This window comes from Falco naumanni, chromosome 1 (assembly GCF_017639655.2).
Source record: "Falco naumanni isolate bFalNau1 chromosome 1, bFalNau1.pat, whole genome shotgun sequence".
Lineage (NCBI taxonomy): Eukaryota > Metazoa > Chordata > Aves > Falconiformes > Falconidae > Falco > Falco naumanni.
Genome location: NC_054054.1, coordinates 88,395,774 through 88,417,061, shown reverse-complemented (window position 1 = coordinate 88,417,061; position 21,288 = coordinate 88,395,774). Strand labels below are relative to the sequence as shown.

The 21,288-nt window shown below is 43.8% G+C and overlaps 1 protein-coding gene across 1 annotated transcript; it reads right to left on the bottom strand.

Moving 5' to 3' along the window:
• Positions 1–844: 844 nt before the first annotated feature.
• Positions 845–11,880, bottom strand: SLC2A11 (solute carrier family 2 member 11). Its single transcript, XM_040604057.1, has 12 exons — positions 11,775–11,880; positions 9,082–9,180; positions 8,345–8,505; positions 6,797–6,921; positions 5,967–6,096; positions 5,629–5,777; positions 4,332–4,519; positions 3,909–4,019; positions 3,343–3,444; positions 3,137–3,212; positions 2,046–2,173; positions 845–1,385 (listed from the first exon to the last, which is right to left on the bottom strand). The coding sequence occupies exons 1-12, from the start codon at positions 11,793–11,795 to the stop codon at positions 1,185–1,187; spliced, it is 1,491 nt and encodes a 496-aa protein (XP_040459991.1). The 5' UTR covers positions 11,796–11,880; the 3' UTR covers positions 845–1,184.
• Positions 11,881–21,288: the final 9,408 nt, after the last annotated feature.

Here is a 21,288-nt window from a genome sequence, read left to right as displayed (position 1 = left end):
CAGCATGACAATAATACACTCCAGAAATCTTTACAGCCTCGTCATTCAAAAATGCTGTGTTTTTTTAAAAATGTAGTTAAAAAATATGCTGAAAGAAATGTTACGTATTTTGGAAATGTATGTGTTTGTCTTTGCTGCAACCTTCAGCAGTGCTGTGACTTTCATACAAACAAAGCAAAAAGAGATGGCTTGATTAGGATTTTGAGAAGAAACTGTAAGAAACCTCACCAGTCAGCCCAGTGCCTGTGAAAGGCAGTACTAAATGAGGAATGTTGCCCTGTTCTGTACCAGGTTAGCTAAAAAGAAGCAGTATCACATCTGGGTCTCTTCCAATATGCTCCATGAAGACAACAAGAACATACTATAGAGAATGTTCTGTTGTAATATAAATCTCCACATGCAAAATAAGCTGCTGCCATAAGAGCTCCTCACCACATTCTTGTGTTAGCAGAGTGCAGGTGTAAAACCCTACAAGATGCACCAGCAGCGTCTGTGAGAGCTATACAAACTGGACTAGAGAATTACTTGTGCTTCACAACACAGGACTGGAAGACAACAAACAAGCCATGAAGAAACGCAGACCTGAACAGTCTGCAAAAAAATGCCCAAAAGTCAGTTGTATAAGCCACTTAGCAAGTACTAGAAGCTTTCTTCTTAATCTATCTGTCACATGGTTTTATAGCTGAAAATAATTAACTACTTACTATTGCTCAACAAGTAGGGGTCTATTTGAAATCACTTAATAACAGAAACAACGGGAGCACCAAGACAAGGTACTAAGAATTTCATCTGGTGTCTGAAACCAGAATTTAATCATATTAATTTCTGCGTTAGAGAGCCCAGATTCAGGGGCAAGGAAGGAAAGGCTTCTAGAGATGGAAGTTACTATTTGGGTGGAGGAGAAACATAGAGGCAATTTAGAAGATACTTGATAAAGCATTGCATGGTGGTGTTTGATGGTAAGAGAATAAGGCATCATTCTGTCACTCTCTAATATGGATTCTAAAATATGGATGTGTTACTTAGTACTAAAACTTCTGTTGGAATTTATCAGTTCAAGTACATCTTTTCAAGGTGAGCCTAAGAGTAATATATTATCTCTAACCCTACTTCTCTCTTTGTGTCCCTGCAAGGGAACATATCCACTGCTGAATTTCCCCCAGATACCATCCTCCTTTCTTCTGCTACAATATGGTGGATTTGATCTCTTCAGGGCCTTTATAAAAAACCACGTGGGTCTGAGCTTTGAAGTTCCGTTTCTTGAACTCCTTCGAGATTTCCAGGAAGGACTTTCCCTTTGTCTCAGGAAGGAAAAACCCAACATAGAGTGCAGTGCAGACGCAGACCACAAGGAATGGGACGTAGCAGAAATGTGCTAGACTTTTCTGAGGAGGAGGAAGAAAACAAGACAGTGTTGGTAATGTTCTGTACAATGAGAAATAGGCCACTAATCCTCGTTCCTGCATGGACTAACTTCACCTAGGGCGTATTTCTGTGCACCCTAGAGAGGGCCTCACATGCCTGGATGTGATAGCTCCCTGGCATAATTTGGAGAGATTTGACATAGCAAGAAGAGTATTTCAAAATGTTCTTTTCTGTCTTTCTCTATATATATAGTTGTATAGAATGGGGCCCTACAGTATGAAATAAGACAGAACTGGATATTGTGGAGTTCTGCTCCCTTTCGCTTGAGGAATCACCTTAGGGAATGGTGACAGGGTCTGGCCAAGGGGAATTACATGACGTCTTTAGCCCCAGCTGTATTCAGCTGAGGACAAAAAAGGAGTATTAGTCATCCATGCCTCAAATCAATCTGCTTCCAGCCTCACATCAGAAATCATCACAGAGAACATAAGGGAAGTTTGATTTAGAGGAGTTCTGACCATTTTCCTCATAAAGATACTTTTCATGGCAGTGCTATCTTGCTGTGTGTCCCCAGCTTTTGATATTCCAGGCACTGTTAATTTCCCTGATCACTATCACAGCCTCTTCCTTGTACAAAACACTGAAGAGCTGCAGCTGATTGCTTTGCCTTGGGAACCCACCACAATGAATGGAAAGGCTGTTCCAACCAGAAATAGGTTGAACCAGAGCAGAGCACCACAGATCATGTAGGCAGCTGGCCGGGACATTTGATCAAAAACTTCTGTGGGCAGAACTCCTGTTACACCAGCTGGAAAAAGAAATGGCAAGAAAGTTGTTAATATTGTTGACATTATACTAAAAACAAGAGAACACATACTAACAAGCAAACCCAACATGAAGTATATGAGAACAGTAAATTATAATTCAGTAAATTATTCTCATGAGTCAACAATGCCCATACAAGGGGTAATAGAGGTTAACTGCAGTGGGAAAGTTATAGGTTAAATATTAAGAACTGGCTAATTATTCAAACTCTCTCATGTTAGAATGAACTCTGGAAAAGGTTTTGTAATCCATACTATTCTCACCAGGACCCAACTGTAAGAATGGCTTATAATTAATTCAACCCTATGGCACTGTAGGGACTGGGACAAGAAATTACTGCCAGCCTATGTGGCATGTGACACTGGCAGCTTGATTCTTTTCTTACCTGACTTCCTTCAAACTCATGAAGCAAACAGAGCCTCACATCTATTCACACACCCTGCAAACATCTGCATACACACAGCCTGTGTACTGCCCCCACAACCACAGAAACTAATGGACTTTGCCAAGAAAATGTATGTTAATAGGCTAAAAAAGTTGTGGAAACTGTGCTTGCAGGTATCTGCAAGTAAATAATCAGATGACACAGCTGTCAATCTCTAGGGTTAAAGTGAAGCATTAGAAATGCTCGTCTACAGCCCTAATGGATTGGGCAGCAAATCAAAACCTTGTCTATTTAAGACAAGAATCACCTCCAAGTGCCATCACAAGATGGCTGTAAGGAGCGACAACACAGAGAATGGCACAGACTGTCCCTAACCAACACTGACATACGAGAGGCACGCAAGCCCCGGAGAAAGGGTTCAAAACGGCTGGCAGAAACTGCCTCATTCCTTTCAGTGTGCTGTGGCTAAAGAGGGCCTGAGAGTTTCCATAAGCTGCTTGCACACAGTTCCAAGCCCCTGCAATACCCAAAAGTTTCAGCAAAAATGCTGATGGAACTGACCTGGTCCGATTCCAAAGCTCAGGATATAGGCGAAAATGCAGGCCATGCTGAGATAAGGCATCCAGCTAATCTGAGTCTACAGCCACAGAGACCAATGGAAAACCAATAAGGGCACTTACACTTATTTGCCACCACTGATCACCCCACTCATATAAAAGGCAAAGCTCAACTCCATCCCACTTAGATAATGAAGTGAAGTTTGTTACCTGTTGGCTCAGAGCCACCATGAAGACTATGGCCCATCCTGCCATAAAGATATAACCCCCCAGGAGCAGTGGCCTCCGACCAGCGTAGTCTATAATCATGTTCTGCACAAAGTAACAGAGTGAAATAAAGCAAGATATTTGTGTTTATATTTCCTGCCTGCTCCCTCTCCCCATTTCAATACTCCATCCCTCGTTCCCTCTACAACTACTTTAAGGATGTTGTCCACTTCTTAGCAAACAAAAAGTCAAAGGAAACAGTTTGCTGGCAGGAGTCAGGCAAGAAGAATGTTCAGAGGGGATGAGAATGTTCCAGCTGCAGCCTAAACTCTGACACTATCCATACTGACATGAAGCAAGAGTTATGCTTTTTAGAGATTTCAGACAGTGATGACGATGCAGTGTCTGACAAAATACCTCTGCAATAACCTGTCTGGACATGAGTGCTGACTGCTGTGCATGAAAAGCCTCCTTGGCAAGAAAAGCAATGTAAATCCAAAATCTGTAATTAACAGCCTCCTCACTGTCAATAGAGTCTGCATGTCAGCAGAGTGCATTAAGAGTCTCACACAAGTGACAGACGTGATCAGTTCACAGCTCCCCGTGCCGATTACAACATATGGGATTTTTTCCTGAGGAATTCCAGCCTCTTGGAACACATAAGCTGCATAAAAATACATCTGGGGAGAGAAGAGATGAGAAAGCAGTAAGGGAAAACATTTGAAAATACATCCCATTGTTTTTCCTGAAGGACCACACAGAGAATGACTAATGTGCTGTCATACAGCCTATTTTGACAATGTCCCTCTGAATCTTGCCATAATGCACAGGTGTACTTTAGGAACCAAGCATCTGAGGCTTGAAGATTTTCACAGGCAGGGCAGACCACTATTCATTCTTCTCCTGCAGCAGGAATGTTAAACCCAAGAGCTTGCACCCATGTCTTGCGATACAGCACAGCTGCTGATGGCTGTAGCTGCCAGGCTGCTTACCGAATCATTCCCACAGAGCTGCATGGCACTGCTAAGCACAACGATACTGATCAGCTGCCACCTCAAAGCTGGATTTTGGAAAAGCTCCCAAGGGTTCTTCGCTTTCTGGCCTTTAACAGCAGCCTGTTCAGCCAGCATCTCTTCTAGCTCTGCACTCAGGTCACTGTTGCCTCTGAGCTTCTGCAGTGCTGCAAGGACAAGGGAACCTCTTATCCTCTGAACCTCACCTTCAATTTGCCTGCTTTGCAGGGAGAAGGATTGAGCAGCAAGTGATGGCCGCAGAAAGCTGTAGGACAGAGTCTGTGATCATGGTGTTATCTTCACAGAGATGGTCAGCTGTGGTGCAGCCATTTGAAGGATTTTGGGGAAAGGGAGTGCAAATCCCTCACCATTGTTTGACAAGAGAATATTTCCAACCAGTGCTATTTCAGCAGCCATGTTTCTGACTCAGATCTCAAGTGACTTCTCTGGGAAACGCAGGCAGTTAAGGTGTTCTTGGTACACAGCACATATTTCCTGGAAACTAATTCCAGCCACTCTGTATATGGGGATTTGTATGTTACAAATCTAAGCAAATCCCTTAATATGAATTAGCTTCAGATTTGGTCATGAGCTCTTCAACCAGCATTTACTTTACTTCATAGTTACAAAACATATTTGCCATTGTGGACACAAGTCCCACCTTTTGACCCTACCACTGTAGCAAAAAAATCTTTTGCAGGAAGATGCCTTTCAATTACCCCAATAGATCAAAAATATTTAAGATTAGATTATTTTTTTTTTTTAGTTTGGAAGGAGGAAGTGGTCATAACTGGAACTTAATATGACACTTCCTACATGTAAAAGTTGTGGCACCATTTTCAAAACGTTGGGGCTCAAGTCTGTCCACAAAAGCATACATTCATCTGCATTCAGTGTTACTGCGGTTGTTCATATAAATTGTGGTGGTTTAACCTCAGCTGGCAACTAAGTAACAAGCAATAAGACAAGAGGAAATGGCCTCGGGCTGTGCCAGGGGAGGTTTAGATTGGGTATTTCTTCACTGAAAAGGTTGTCAAGCCCTTGAACAGGCTGCCCAGGGAAGTGGTTGAGTCCCTATCCCTGGCGGTGTTTAAAAGACTTGAGATGTGATGCTTAGAGACATGGTTTAGTGGTGGACCTGGCAGTGCTGGGTTAATGGTTGGACTTGAAGATCTTTCCCAACAAATGATTCTATGATTCTAATATCAGTCCTTTATCTGCCCAGTCAGCAGATCTCACATGCTCAGTAAGAGGCTAACAGTCACCTTAAACTCACCAGAGATGCAGGATTCTTTATCTCCACGGTCAATCAAGAGGTACCTGGGACTTTCAGGGAACCAAGGCAGAGCTATGAGCTGGATCAGGGCAGGCACCACATTGCTAGCTAAAAGGAATGGCCAGCTCTCCTCCCCTCCTAGTACCTCCCTAGAGAAAAAACCACCATAATTCGCACAGTACATTTCGCAATCTGGCAAGAGCCCAGCATCCTCTGCTGCATGTGGGCACTGGAAAAGAAAGAAAAAAGAGGGGTACTAAAGAAAAAAAAAAAGAAAGAAAAAAAAAAGGAGAAGAAAGATTCAGTAAGTATAAACTGGGCTTCTCACTCTACATTACCTGAGTCCAACAACCTGCCCCAGCACCAACCCCAGGGATGTAAATGATGCAGAGGTCAAGGCCACAGCTCCTCTGAGCTTCTTTGGGGCGCCTTCCGCCAGATACATAGGCTGAATATTCATGCTCACACCTGGCCAAAGCAGAAAAATGCTGACCTCAGCTTGTAGAGAGATGAGTTCAAATGCAGTCAGTCACCTCTTGAGGTTGCCAGCTGGACCCTTCTGTTGCAGGCCATGTGATGACTTATCTACTAGTGCTTATTATTTACCCAAACTTTCAGTTTCATTTTTCTTCATTGTATAAGCTGCTAGACATAGATTTCCATACTTACAGGAAACTGAAACCTGTCAGGGCCTCAGTCCTATGGTCTTTTCAGCACTAAATCCAAGGTTGTAAGTGATACTTCCCTCTAGTCCCCCATTTTGAGGGGAAGATCATATTTTAAGTCACTTGTATCAATCATTAATTCCTTGGAAGAACTTCTATAAAAGCTTTAATGTTGGTGCTCATGCTGGTGAGTGACTGATAACATTCTTACAAGCAGATAGGGTTCAATTTCCAGCTCAGTTTCACCCAGGGCTCCCTTGCCTGCATGCAGAGTTCACACAGATACTCACATGTGTATTACACAAAAAAAGCCTGCCTAGAAAAGAGTCTTTAGAAGCAAAATATAAAATCTGTATCTACAACTTCCTCATTTGTGTACACATGTGGTCAGACTAGAAGATTAATTGCTTTAATGTCTGGGATCGTTTGTATTTAATTATCTTCTATTACTAATTGATAATTGTTATCATGTTTGTCCTGTTACGTTTCTCATGTTGCCATACCTGCATTAACTCCAGTGAAAAATCTGCTGAGCATAATCATTTCAAAGGATTTTGCCATTCGGCTGAATCCTGACAAGAATGCTGCTATGATCACAAAGACATTGTTCAGTAGCAGGGACATCTTCCTTCAGAGAGAAAAGACACAGCTGTGAGCACATGTGTGTCAGGTTTAGTTATCAGATAAAACATTTCACATGGCAGCTCTAACCTGCCATGCCTGGAAGCTCAAGGTGGGCTGCTCAGCTCCAGCACAGAACATCCTGGTTACCTAAAGCCCTATATGAGGTGTCTGCGTGCAGGTGGCAGATCAGCAGTTTTGGTGTCTTGATGTGAAAACAGGAATCAGCATTGACAGGTAAATTGCATGGCTGATATAGAGTCATCTCCAACTACCAGCATGACCACAGGGTGTCCTTGCAGTGCTGACTTTAGACTGGCTCTTGCACTCACAGTTTCCCATTTGAATGGAGACGAGTATTCCTTCAGTAAGTCATGTGCATTTTGATCTGAAAATGCTAATGTGTTGAAACAGGGATTTTTCAGGTAATAGTTTGATCCTTATGAAACTCTTGTCAGAAAGTTTTCATGTGTCTCAGGAGGAATTCTGTTCAAAAGCATGAAAAAAGCCTGAGAGCTCTACTGACCCTTAATAGCCAGTAATTCTCTCTAGTTCCAACTCACTGCCTTACCTACTCCTCAGAAGTCAGTCTTGTTTTCTCTTATTCGTGATGGGATGATTTTATTCCAAAGCAGTACAAGGCTAAACCTCTTTTCATTGGATAAAGAAGCCATATCCTTTCCATGAAACAAGTGAGCCATGGGAGACAGTCCTCTACAGCCCCATCCAAAAACATAACGGTGCCTGCTTCATCATATGAGAGGAACAAACTGAAGTGATAGCACAAATTTTGGGATCAACAAAGAGTGGGGCAAAAATCTAACCTCCTATTAGTTTATGTTAGTAACACTAAGCATTTTTTTCTGAAGAGAACTGGGGATAGAGCTGCGTATGAAGGATAGGTAAGGAAAGACAGACACTTATACCTCCTGAAATATTTCCATCAAAAACATGGATACACAGCCTGTGAGACATGAGGACTTGGGATGTTACAACTGCTCTTTGCAAGTACCCTCTGTTTTTCCAGTATAATTTCTACCAATTTGCACAGTTCATTTTGAAGAAAAATCCTTGGTCTGCTCTGTCATGATCTCCTATTTAAAAGGATGGCAGAAAACTGGGCACAAAAATGATGGTGGTTACTGTGATATGGAGTTGATCTAAAACCCTTGTAGCACCAGTTGGGTCAGACTATGATGAGAAGGTAATGGGGGGAAAAGAACTGTTCCTGTTGGGTTTTGAGACATGAAATACTGCTATATCAGGTGGTTCCTCCATGCCAGCTCAGAATGTTAATGGAAGACTGATCTGTGATAGAAAACTTGTTTTCATAATTTTTAACTACAGTAGGTATTGTGCTGTAGAGTTCATAATTCCTCTTGAACTAATGGAAACTGCAAAGCTGAACTTAAAATTCAGCACCCTCTTACCTTCCCAACATGATGGCCATGGGCCCAGCAGCAACAGCCCCAGTGAGTCCTCCCAGAGGGTATGCAGAGACAGTGAAAGACCACAGCAGCAGTATCATGTTGCTCTCAAGGGGAACGCCTGTGCGCTCCAGCCAGGTTTCATTCATGAACATCTGGATGTACTGAGAGGGAAGCACAGTGCTGCATAACCATGACACAGAGATGAAGGACACTGAGAAATCTAAAGTCTTCTTTATTAATATATCTTTATTCTGTGTTCAAGCCTCCAAACCTTGGGTTGAAATGGCCTCTAGCTCTTAGATGTGTTTTTAACTGAGGGTTAAGAGTGTAAAACTATAGCTGTTGAAAAGTTGTGCTTCATTTGTATCTGTATGTAGCTATCTTGGATAACTAAAAATGTATTTCATGGGTCCAACTTTGAATTTAAGGGCAAAAGTCAGTTTCAAAGGATGCAAGTTGGACATTGGAGAAGTTTAGAATTAGATTTGCTAAAACAATTGAAACAAGGCTTTTGAATAAATTCTTGTGACACTAGGTTCTGCTCAAGGGTGGCTCTTGACAACAAAGTCCTGTACCTCAGATGTGAACTATACACTGGGAACAACACATCGTTCAGTTCTCACCCTCAGTAATAGCAGACTGCATATTTTCAGTAGCAGGCCATGGTTTATAGCCAGACTGAGAACATTAAGGCAGTGTCTGTCTCAGGAGAAAGCTCTCAGACTAGTGGTACTTACTGAAGCTGGAGCATTGATGATGGAGATGTTGTAACCATATTGGAAAGTGCCTCCAATCCCAGCAGCACATATTGTCAGTATCAGGATCTTGCTCTGAAGCTGAAGAAGATGGACAGAAAATCGATGGCTTCCTTCCATAGAACAAAATGGCTCAACAGACATTTGGTCCATTCATACTTTGAGTATTAAAATAGGCTGTGAATGTTGTCGTAAAATGGGAGGTGCCAAAGAGACAGACAGACAGACACACACACACACACACTGATTTTAAAACTATCTCCCTCTGCTGCAGAAAAGTATTAATAATTCACTGCCATTCATAAAGATTTTGGGACTGTTTTGGGGCAAAGGCCTGCAAGTGTCTATGGTTTAATATTTAATGTGTACGCTTACAAAAAGTCAGTGCAAAAACCGTAAATATTGGCAGAGAATGGTGTTATAGCTTCAATTAATTCAATTTATTACAAAAACCTGTACTGACTTGATGAATTATTCAAGAAGAATTGCCAAATTTTAATGACTACTGCCTCATTTCTAGCTAAGCTCTATTGGACGGAGCTTCTCTGTGATATGGGGGGTTTTCTCATGGCCATTTATATCTAGTGCATTTCTGATTCATTAGCATGTTTTATCTTCTACCTTTTCATAGTAATGACATATATTTTAGTTTAAAATAGAGTGCCTTTCATATGCTGCCTCACATGTACAGAGCAGACAATGTCTCTCTGTTGAACTTTCTCATTACACAGTTGTTCCTACATGTTCTTGTGTTTAGCAGTCTATAATTGTGTATTCAGTCAGAATATTTTGTACATCTTCAGTACTATGATATAGGTGAAATATGTGGCAGACAGTAGGTCCTATGCCATGGTCTACTCTTCTTGAGGTCATTTATTCATCAGGATTGCCCATTGCTTTTATTGCCACCTAACACTGCTGCTAAGCTTTTGGAAGCACAGGCAGATGAATGGGGCTGCTTTAGGCAGCATCATGGGATATCAGGGTGTTGGTATAAAAGTGAGGTCTCTTGACTTTTTGAAGGTTGTAGAACCAGCTGTTCTGGTTGACACAGTATGGTACCTGAGAGCTCACTGGCAGGCTTGCAAGCAAAAACTGGCAGGCTTGCAAGCAAAAACATGCATCTTTCTTCCCCTTGCAGTATGATGCCCTGAGTATTATAGTATAAATGGGTGGTCCACATGAGAACAACGCTGGGGCTAACTGTGGAGAGCTGGGGACACTGTAGAAACTTTCTAAACAGTTGTGTTTATCTTTTCTCCTCTGTCATGTTTGTAAGCCTCAGGTCATTCTTGCCTGGATACTTTCCTATGTGAGTCTGCCTTCAAATTGACCTACAGCTTCTGTAGAGGAACACAGCTGAATGTCAGCAGCATAATGTCTCCTTGTTGACCTCACCAGTGAACATCCCTTCCTCATTGCAGCCACACCACCCTATTGGCTGGTCTCTCCCCCCTCCATCCTTGTCAGTTCACACTTATTCTGTGCCTGTACCTTTGGTTTTCCCATCTGCATGCGAGATCCTGTGACTGACAAGCTATGTCATCATGGTGTCCTTGGACTGGGAGCACTATCCCACCCAGGTCTCAAGACCACTCTGAGCTGCTGGAGCCTGACACCTCCTGCACAATGTGCTGGGTGGCCCATGGCCAGGATGGCCTTTGCCAGCTCCTTGCTTGCAAACCCCTCCCATTGGAACAGCTCTGCGAATGACATGAAGAGCCCGTGCTCAGGCTTGGCTGTTCACCAGCTAGCGCAGGGCACCTCAGGTTAGATTGTGTTTTGCTAGATGAATATGGGCCTCATTGACCCTGAGAAGAACTTGGATAACCCAAAGCTGGTGAGCTTTTCCTGTTGTACGTGCTCATTTTCTTCTTACAGAGCCATCTACCAGAGAAAAGGAAAGTTTTTCCTAGTCTTGCAATAGCTCAAACATCACAAATTCAAATAATCTTAGATTTTTCCTTTCCTCAAAGCCTTTTATCATAAATACCTTCCATACCAGCCTGAGACAGGACATTCTCTGAGGACAGAAGTGAAGCCAGACTGTTCCAGCCTTGAAGCAAGAAAAGGCCAAGTTCTCTCCTGTCCCAGTTATAAGCGGGTATGTTTCGCTTGTGTTTTCCTTAGCTACACCACCTCCCTGTCTTGTAACTGAGACCTGAGCTAAGGATTGTGCACCTGATATCTCTGCTCTTCCCAGTTATTCTAGTTCTCCAAGTGAGGGAGATTTCCTCTCTCTGCAATAGCACGTGTCTTTTTTTAATCACAATGCCTAGGAATGTAACACTCCTTCTGCTCATTATCCTGCTTTATATCTAGAGTACATCCCCTCTCCGGTCCTCTATCACAGAGCTCTCTTGTGGCCATTAGCTAAAGGAAAATGGTTTGCTTCCTCCAGGAGCCACCAAACAGGTCTGTACTCAGAGCTGACCTGTATTTACAAGGTGACCTTCCCAAACCTTTCTTAACACCCAGCTTCCGCACTGTTGTCCCAGCCATGGTGGTGGTGTGCAACTGCCAGGAGAGCCATTAGGCTGTCAGCTTTATCTCAAGGACTGTGATGAGTTGGAGAAATAATTCTACAACAGCCTGCTAGTACTTACAAAGCCTTATAAAAACTGAAATTAAAAAAATTATCTGTCAACAATAATAGTAAAATAGATGTTTTTTACCAGTCTCTGCAGCTTGTTCATCCTCTTTGGTAGTTTTCCTCTGTCTGCCAAAGCTGCCGGTACTCTCAGCAGTGCTCTAAAGGATTATTTAAATCTCCAGCATAGGAATTTGTATTTAGTCACCCATTACATTAAGATAAGACACTTGACTTGGCAGGTATTTTGCCAGCTGATTTACATTCTTAAAATGGGACTGCATGTTCATTAGCAAGACATTTCAATTAATTTTGTTGAAAGTACATGACAGTTTGGGGAAGTGATTCAGAAAGATCCAGAGCTGTAAATCCCACTGAAGTCCAGTATGGTTTATGGCATACATTCCCTCTGAAAGCATCTGGCACAGGTGCCCAGTAGCACTTGTCTGATTAAGTGTGATCAAAGCAGAAGTAAACTACAGCTTTTTTCTGACTGTATTTGTCCTGGAACCTAATCTAGAATCTGAGAGACAAAACAGCTTATTTCCCTTGGTCTTGTCAGTGACAGGAATGAACAAATCGCAAACCTTTCAAAGCCCTTGTTATGCCAAGCCCTTTTGCTGCACTCTTGTCTATGTCCCAGTGACATACAGGCACTCCAGCTGTTGCTGACAAGAGGACTGTACATGGATGCACAGAAGGCTGCAGTTTTCTTCCCACTCCGTAGCCTGGCATGGAGCAAACAGCAACACTTACAGCACTCAATTTTGTCACCAATTATCTCTAGCTTTCATTTCACAAAAGGCTGAGGGCTTTGGTTTTACACATGCCATGTGACTTTTTTTTGCTTCTGAAGTGCATAATACATAATATGTATTACATTATATATTATATTAAAGTGCATATTATGTGATATGTAATAGATCTACCTAATATGTAGTGTTGCAGGTAAGCCTAGTGCTGGGGTGGGCATGGGAGAGTAAGCTGCTGGGGGAAGAATGAGTATCTGACCAAAATGTTCTCAGCTCCTTTTGAGTTGTCACCCCGTCTCACACAGCATTGTCCTGCAGTTCTTTAAGCCTTGTTCTCTATACAGCTTCAGAGAGTGAAGAGCCCTTCTGAGGGCAACGGGTAGGGCTGTGTGTGCTGATTACACCAAGGACTATAACTGGTTTTGTGCTTGGGAGATATTAAGGGATCAACCAAGCTTAACCATCACAGAGGTATGGTGGAGGAGACTTTATACAAGGGATTTATGTCAAACCCTGGGAGTACCAATCTGAAACTTGGGTTCTTTTTTAAAATCTTGGTTAAAAATTAAATAACTCTGTGCAGTAGAAGCCCTTCCTCTACCCGAGTGGCTCCAGCTAAATTCTAATCAGTTGAAAAGGTTTAATCCCACTGTAATAGTGGCTTCTTCAGTGACCTTTCATCTTTGTTTTTTTGGCTTATCTTTCACTAGTGTGTGAGCTTTATACTCTTCCTTTGTTAATCACCCATCATTTAATCAGGACAGAGTAGCTGACAGGGCTTGTGCAATGGGTTTGGCTCATCTGGTAGTTGCTTATTGTTCCAGATGTGGTTCCCTTTTCCATATAAGCTACAGAAGACAGCAAGGAAGTAGTAATTGCAATGACAGGCTTGCTTCTTTCTGTGAAATAGAAAGGCACTCCCCGGGAGTGAGAAATGGTGTATCCTCATGAATCCTAGAGATGGGCCCTAGTAGAGATGGAGGCATATTGCACTGCCAGTAGTAATAGCAAAGCTGCTGTTTCACAAGATATCTGAACTTTAGCAGTAATCATGGTATTTTAACATTCTGCTCAGTGCAATTTGTTAGGGGTCTGACATATTTCAAAGTATTCAAAATAACTGAAACTTTTTTTTTTAGAACGCCTCTTTGTCCCTACTCAGTTTTTACTACACCTGAATGGAAATATAAACCTCTTCCACATCTCAGAATTACTCTCTTAGGAATGTGTGAGTAGGGATGTGATGCTGCATCAGCTGCAGCCACTAAGTGGCAGGAGAAGTACAAAATTGCCTGATTAGGCTCTGAATCCAACATGACAGCAGTGCTGCCTGTGGTGTGTGGCAGGGGTCAGAGGACTACTTATAATGGCCTCCCAAACAATAACTTGTTCACTGGGGAAACAGACAATACTGTACAAGTTAACAGTCACTGATGTATAATTTAGGCAGCATGTATCAAGAACAGTAACACATTCAAGAACAAAAGTTCTATTTTTTTCCTGCTGTCTATTCTGAATAAGATCAGGTTTGAATAGATTTCTTCCAGGGAAAAAAACACATACGCTGTCTTAGGCAAGGGCCTTCTCCTTTTTCCTAGCATCTTATAAGCAGGAACCACCTAGTGCAGGTCCTTGTCCCCTCAGATGATGGTGTACAGGAGTTTCAGCTTGTGGCTACCAGGTGGAGTGTCACTGGTTGTTCTAGTCACTGAGATTTGTCATGGGAGCCTTTGAGGTAGGTGGGGATTATTCCATTTCTAGCTCCTTAGACAGAGGCCGACATGTCAAAGCATGTCTCTGGTTGGATAAGAGGCAAAGGAATGCAGCTCACCCAGGCAGTCTAGTCTCCATCTGTTCCCTAGGCCTGAGTACCATGAATCTGATCCATTTGTCTCATTTTCATTGCAGTCAAACATAGAAATATAACTTTCTGCAATTACCTGGTCGAAGACTTCCTGCTTAGACCATTGCACTGTCTTATTTTTCCAAGACAAATCTGTGTACATTCTTCTATTTAACAGAAGATGAAGGCAGTATTCAACACAGTCCAAAGGAAATCCTAGAGGCACTGGACACCAGTGCACAAGGGCAGGTGCTGTCAGGGGATGCGTTTGCATCTTCTGCTGGGCCTCCCAACAGGCTTTCCTCAAGTCTCTCCTTATTTCACCTTTGCATTCCCTGAACTGTGCGGAGCCACCTTCTCTCTCTTTAAAACCCATACCTAGTGCTTTTAAGTAGGGGTTAAACCAGAGAGCTTGCAAGCTGTGCAATGAAGTGAAGCAAGGCAGTCTTGGGTCAGAGAAGGGAAATAGCAGGTGAACTTATGACAGCTCCAGGAGATGAGTGAAGTCCTGTGGGCAGGCAGTGAGATACCATGGATTGTGGCACAGGCTGTTCACAAGCCCCCCTGTTCCAGAAAGGGCATAAACTGGCTGTTGCTGTGGCTCAATCTGTCTGTGCATCTGGCTAGCTGCAAGTGGGTGTTCCTGGAGGTTGTTTTTTCTAGTAATAGCCACCTTGATGAGTGGATGGATAATTTTTTTTCCTCCTACATAGCATTTATATGATGTGCTTTTGGGCTGACAGATGTTCACATTGGTTGGGTTTCTAACTGGATTCCTGCTGCACCTTAAAACCCCCAGCATTCCCAAAGTTCAGTCCTTATGATCACAATTTCAGAATCACAGTTGGTGTAGATAAGAAGCCTCCAGTCTCAGGGTCTGTCACCAGGGTATAGCCACCGCACTGCAGTTACTCAAACTCCTGGCTCTGGATGCCTTCACATAAACTCAGCAGGTTTCCAGCACCGCTGTGGGGACCTACCACCCTCTTCCCTCAAATACTTTTTCACTGAACTCAAACCTGTCATAATCAAGGTGAAATATGATGCCATGAGCATGGGAGAGGAGTTATTTGGAGAATGTAATGTCAGTCTCTGCCTGTAATTATCTGACTGCAGGAATAAGTAGTAATCCTGCCTATCATTAGGAAAGACCATCAACACATGCTCTTTGATCTGGCATACACTGAGAGGCTCCTATGTTTTAGAGTGTTTTTTAACCCAGGATCATCTGGACCAATTGCAATTACACTGCAAGAGGAGAGAAGCAGACCCATTTCCACCTGTGAGGCTTGGATCTACAGGATGAAGTCTCCCTATAAACACTACACTATAAAGCGCAGAAGAGATTTGGAGCTGCTCCCTGGCTAGCTGTTGGCTCACTCCCAAGCTTTAGCCTGGCTATTTCTATAAATCCTTCTCTCTTTCCTGTGAGGACCACCACAGTAAAGCACAAAATATCTCTGTCTGCTTGTCCTGACTCTTGCAGGACTCATTCAGGATACAGAAGACAAATAACATCATCTACAAATAAGAAGCTTTCTCAAGAAATGTCCAGCAGTTCTGCCGTTTTTATGCTGAAAACAATGTTTATGGAACTTAGCTGTTAAAATGGATTTTCTTTGTAGGAAATGAGTGCCCTGCTGTGACACCACTATTCTCAGTTCCAGCAGTCCACTCATGTTCCTTAGAAAAAACCCACAATTTATGTAAGTTCTAGACACTGTATAAGAACTTCAGGAAATGGGCTTCATCGCAGAGGTTTCTCAGGGCAGCGACCCAATGCTGACGGAGCTTCTGCTACCACACAGAGTCACTGGGATACTTTCCAGACCAGAGGAGATACATGAGAGACGAGTCCTCTGAGGACATGAGGGCTGCTATAGCTGAGGAAACTAGCTGGTTTTCCTTGCCAGCAAGGATTTTTTTGATTTTAGAACAGCTCTGTGTTCTGTGCATTGGATCAGCAGTCTGCATTTTCATCCTCCTGATAAGCAATAGAGCTTCTCTGGAAAAACTGAGAAAGCCCAAAATACTAAAAATAATTGAAATATGCTATTACCTTTCCTTCCTTCTTTGCATCAGACACTGATGCAGGCAGTTAGCTGAAACTGGGCGACCTGAAGGCCAGAGAGAACAAATGGCTTGGCTGAACAAAATATCGGTTTCTGTGTGTAAGAGAAGAACATTTAAACTCTACCAAATGGCAGTAAATGTCACTGAATGTTGCTGTCACAGGAGAGGAAGATATGTGTAGCAGTGTCAGAGTGTCAGACTCATCCTGTTTTCTTATTTAACACCCACTTCAGATAGAGCGTCTTATTAGAGCTGTCTCCTGGCTTATTGAGAGGTACCTGGACTAGGACACATAGTCCCCCTTCTGGTGAAAACCAAAGCATAAATACCATTTTTGACTCCTTGTAGGGCTGACAGCATGTTCAGTTGTATGTGCTGCTATTGTGAGCTGAACATAGACCTCTTTTTATAAGAAACAAGCATTGTTTTTCAGTTCTCTTGTTGATTTGACCACAGTGCTTATGAAATGGATGTTACAAAATAAAGGCCCTTGAAGGATATTCCTCACTGACAGCTGTGGGAGGTGACCTAGAGTGTAGAGGACAGATCACAAGGCAGAAGAATTTAACAAGAATGATTAAGTGCTGGGAAAAAATAACTGTGCAAAGAAACAGACGTTTTCTTGCTTGATGTCTTCAACTCATGATCAGAAGTTGTTTTGGAAGAGGGGCTTTATTTGGAAATGTGATCAGGCTCTACTCAAAGAGACTTAGGTGAGATCTTCTTTCTCATGATATGCCAGATGCAAAGCTGTATCTTTGAACTAAAAAAACACAGGAAATAAAAATAACATAAACTTTGATTTACAGCAAACCCTGTACAAACCACAGGTCCTTGGAGGACTGAGCTCTAAGTGCTATCTTTAGTTTCTTTCTAACAAACAAACAAATAAAAAAACTATCCAACTCTGTATGATTCACTTTCTCCTGACTTCAGTCATCACACGGTAGATTTAGTTGATTTGGGACAGGAAATCCTTCAATGAAGGAGAAAGAATTTATATATGGTCATTAAACATTGAAAAGTAAACATTTCAAATGCCTCAAGCAGTTAGGATTACACAGCTTATCTATGCACAGTGGGTTCATGGAGCCTTGTTTCCAAAACTGGAGCAGAAACTCAGTGACTACTCTGTGGTGGATCTGGAGCTCTTGGCACCTGTCGTCCATTCCACTGAGGACTGAGTTTGAGAGCTAAAATAACCTTCCAGTAAGGGCCTTCTGGCTGTTGTGGCTCACTTGTTAGGGAGCGCAGCACTGCTCTTTCTGAATCTGTTCCTCTTCTACACCAGGGCTAACACGGACCTCAGGCATGGAATGTCCTGGGGAGCACTAGGGTGGGTGAGAGCTTGTACAGAACTTTCAGTCTCATATCCTGGTGAGGGAGTCTCTCAGTGTGGGCAGTGGGGGTATCTTTGTTTTCAAATGAAGAAAAGAACTGGGATTCTACTGTAGCAGGATGGAGCATTACTCGAGCCAAGGGGCTTAGGGTTAGGTGGCTATGGAATGAATTCTCTCCATTGAGTGTCCTATAGCCCAGCTGGAGGACGTGCCTATGTATCATCAGGCCAGGTATGACTTGTCACAGTAGGATACGTTGCAAAAGGTCATCAACTAATTTACAACAAAATGGCAATGGGATTAGAGAGCAGAGGGCACATGTCACCAGCTGGACACTCACTGCACGGCTGGGGGCTGATTTCCTGCCCCGACAGCTGCTGATGGGGATAAGCACCCCTGGCAAGGGCGCCAATGCTCATTAAGGCCTGTGCTGACATGGCGCACAGCTCCTTTCATCCTGCGACCTGAGAGAGTGCTGTGCTGGGCAAAATGGGAGCTGCCGCCTTTAAACAAAGCATCTGTTTATTCTTGAAACAATTAGTGACGGCAGTTAGATCTTGAACTCATTACTGAGCCCAAAACAATTACGATAAAAACAAGTTCCAGATGGGCTCAAAAGGAGTTGTTTTTGTCTTTACTAAATTAGAATGGATTCCATGTCTTCAAGTTCCTCTGGCATTTATGGACAGGAAACATGAATTACACACAATAATTTACTACAAACAAAAGAGATGAATGCTGCAACAGCCCATTTATCTTTGCTCATGTGCCTTCTTGAGGTTTATGTGCTGTTTAACTCATGGGGAGAGTTAAAAGCTTTTTTCTTTGTTTTCTGATTCTTTGCTATTTTAGTTTGCAGAAACCGAGAGAGCAAGCTGTTGAGTTTCTGTTGCAGGGTTAAGCTTACCTGCAAACCCAGGCAGATGCTTGCATATTCCTTAAAACGACCCCAGAAATGGGGGAAACAAAACCAGAGGGTAACAGGAGGGTTCAGTAGTGGTCTGTCACTGTGCATGTGCAACACCACGCCCTTTCAGGAAATACATATATTTTTAAAACAAAAGCCAAATGAATCCACAGTGGTGGCTGCGCAATATGTGCTAGTCCTTCTTTTCCAGGTATATTTTCTTGTGAGTTGGTCATGGATTGTAAATACTTACAGTACAACAAACAGGTTGCTATCACTAAGCTTGCAGATGCAGGATGGGTAAATACTGTAAGGAAAGGAGAGTTGCCCCTGGTACCATCATGATTCAGTTCTTCCAGTGAGTGACTTGAGCAAAGGTTACAGATGGGAGTTCTTCCAGTTAGTTCCTCAGGCAGCTCCAAGAGCCCCCAGAGACCCTTTTCAAAGCTGGTCTAAAATGAAGTCTGGGCATCAGACATATTTTTATGGAAACTCTGAGTTTCTGATGGTTTTGAAACAGATATTGGACGCTGACATGAATTCAACTGCATCCAAAAGGAAGGGGAACCCAGAAGACGGCAGGCAGCAACGGTACGTCATTGCTGCTCAGACCTGTGCTTACATCTGCTTTGGGTCCCATGCAGGGCAGGACAACAGGACAAGGCAGGAGGAAATCAGCAAAGAAACTCCTGAGCAGTGTTTCTGTTTTTGCAGTCCCTCATACCTTCTTGCAGCTGGGACAAAGAGTTTGGGTTTTCTTTTTTGAGGCTTTTAGTTAGATTCCATGATTTTATAGAAGGCTGTGTGTCAGCATTACTATAATGTAGTGCATGAAGTCAGCTTGGCTCAGCTCCAAAGGGAGTGAGGTCATGGGCAGAAAGAATCCTGGGAACTGGGGTGTCACTGAGATTTGTTTGGCGTCTTTCAGTGCAAGATGGTGAGCTTCCCAAGGCATTTCATCACTTCTCCCCCTTCCTCCATGAATGATAGAAAAGAAGGCCTTAAGCAGAAGCCTGGAAAAGTAGAGTTCTCCAGCTCTAGCTGGCAAACAAGGAAAAAAAAGAAAAATGAGAAACTGATAACTTTGTTTTTAGATTTCATGCAGTATCTGATTTGCACATAGTCCTCCACAGGGAATAGGTGAGATTTATCATTTGGATTCTCATTTCTGTGAAACTAGTGAGTCTGAGCTCCAGGATGATGACCTCCTTCCAGCAGAGAGGCTCGCAGTGTTCATCTCCAGCCTTGGCTCAAACAAAGTAGGGGCAGGAATCACAGTGCTGGAATTCAGCTTCTGGCTGGTGTTGCCTGCAGGCAGTGAGAGCAGATGGAAAACCTCCAGTCCCTCATCCAAAGGAGCATGCTATTTATTAATTTATTTCACTTCTTACTCATTCATTCACTCTCAGTTCTTCAACTCAGTTGCCCCTTCTGCTGGGGCTGTGAGCTCTGTGGCATGCTGAAGGGTCAAGCTGCAGCAGCGGAACATTTGAAATAGCCACATGAATATGGGCAGCCCTTGGCAGAGCTCCTGGCCCTGATGAGTTGTCTTTCCCTATAAGCTCAGCTCTCTCACCTGCCAGAGCCCTCACATCCATTCCACCTCCCAGCAAAAGCCTGTAATGACACAGCCAAGCTTATGGATACTGCTGCAGTTCAAGGTCCAAGTTCCCCCCTCGACTCTACTCCCAGGACCCCTCATGCAGCTCTGACCTGGAGGGGGTTCTCCTTCCCCCCAGAGCAGCCAGGTCAGAGGCGGCTCTCAGCATCGCAGCACCTGGGGTGCTCAGGAGCCCATCCCCTGGTCTCATGGGTGCCCACCTGTCTCTTGTCTGCTCCCCTCTCTCCCCCAGTTTGTTGCTTTAACCTCCCATCCTGTCCCCTCATCTTCCACCTGGGTTTTATTCTTCATCAAAGGACAGTCAGGGTGGAAAACACAAAGACTGCCTCCTCCATTCTGAGTTCATTTCCCATTAACTGAGGGCTTAAAGGGAAATCTCAGGGCTCCTTACGGCTCTGATGACAGCTTAACATTCCCCTGAGTAAACCCAACACCAGGCCCACTCCGTCGGGAACTGGCAAGGCTGTAACATCAGACCTGCCTCCTGAGCACACTGGCAGCTCTGGACAGCATAACCCGCAGAAGAGTAGAGGCTGTCAGGTTTATGCAGACCTTTATCAGACCATCCTTTCGCAGGGTGTTTAGTAGTAGATTTGACACGGTTCTGTGGCGAGCAGAGGCATTCCACTCCCCTCCTCGACAGCTGGGCGCAAATGCTGCCTCCATTGCCCAGGGCACTCCTGACCACTGCCGCCGCGCTCCTCCCAGTGGCCTGGCACGGCCCCGCACAGCCCGGGGAAGCTCCTGGCTCCAGCCACGAGCAAGCGGCGGCTTCAGCACGAGTTGCCAAAAGCCTAAAGCCCTTTGTGCAGGAGTGAGGGCAAGGCCCTCTGGATCGTGAGGCCCCTGACGCGCGCTGAGCCACTCACGCCGGTGCCCCACCGGCTGGCTGGCCGGCCGTGGGGACTGGCTGCCGCAGGCCGGCGGGGGAGACCCGCAGCGCGGGCACCTTATCGCCACACCGCACTGCTAAGCCCGCGCCGACCCACACGTTGCCCCCTTCTTTCCCGGTGATTGGCCGTCTCCTGGGAGACATGTGACATGCTGTTTCCCTTCCCTCAAC

Excerpts from the sequence above, each read along its gene's own strand:
- SLC2A11 (XM_040604057.1), bottom strand. The coding sequence starts at position 11,795 with ATGAACAAGCTGCAGAGACTG. Across the intron at positions 6,922-8,344 it reads ATGGCCATCATGTTGGGAAG|GAAGATGTCCCTGCTACTGA; the intron begins GTAAGAGGGTGC and ends TTCTCTCTGAAG. Across the intron at positions 4,520-5,628 it reads TAAAGAATCCTGCATCTCTG|CACTGCAGAAGCTCAGAGGC; the intron begins GTGAGTTTAAGG and ends TTGTCCTTGCAG.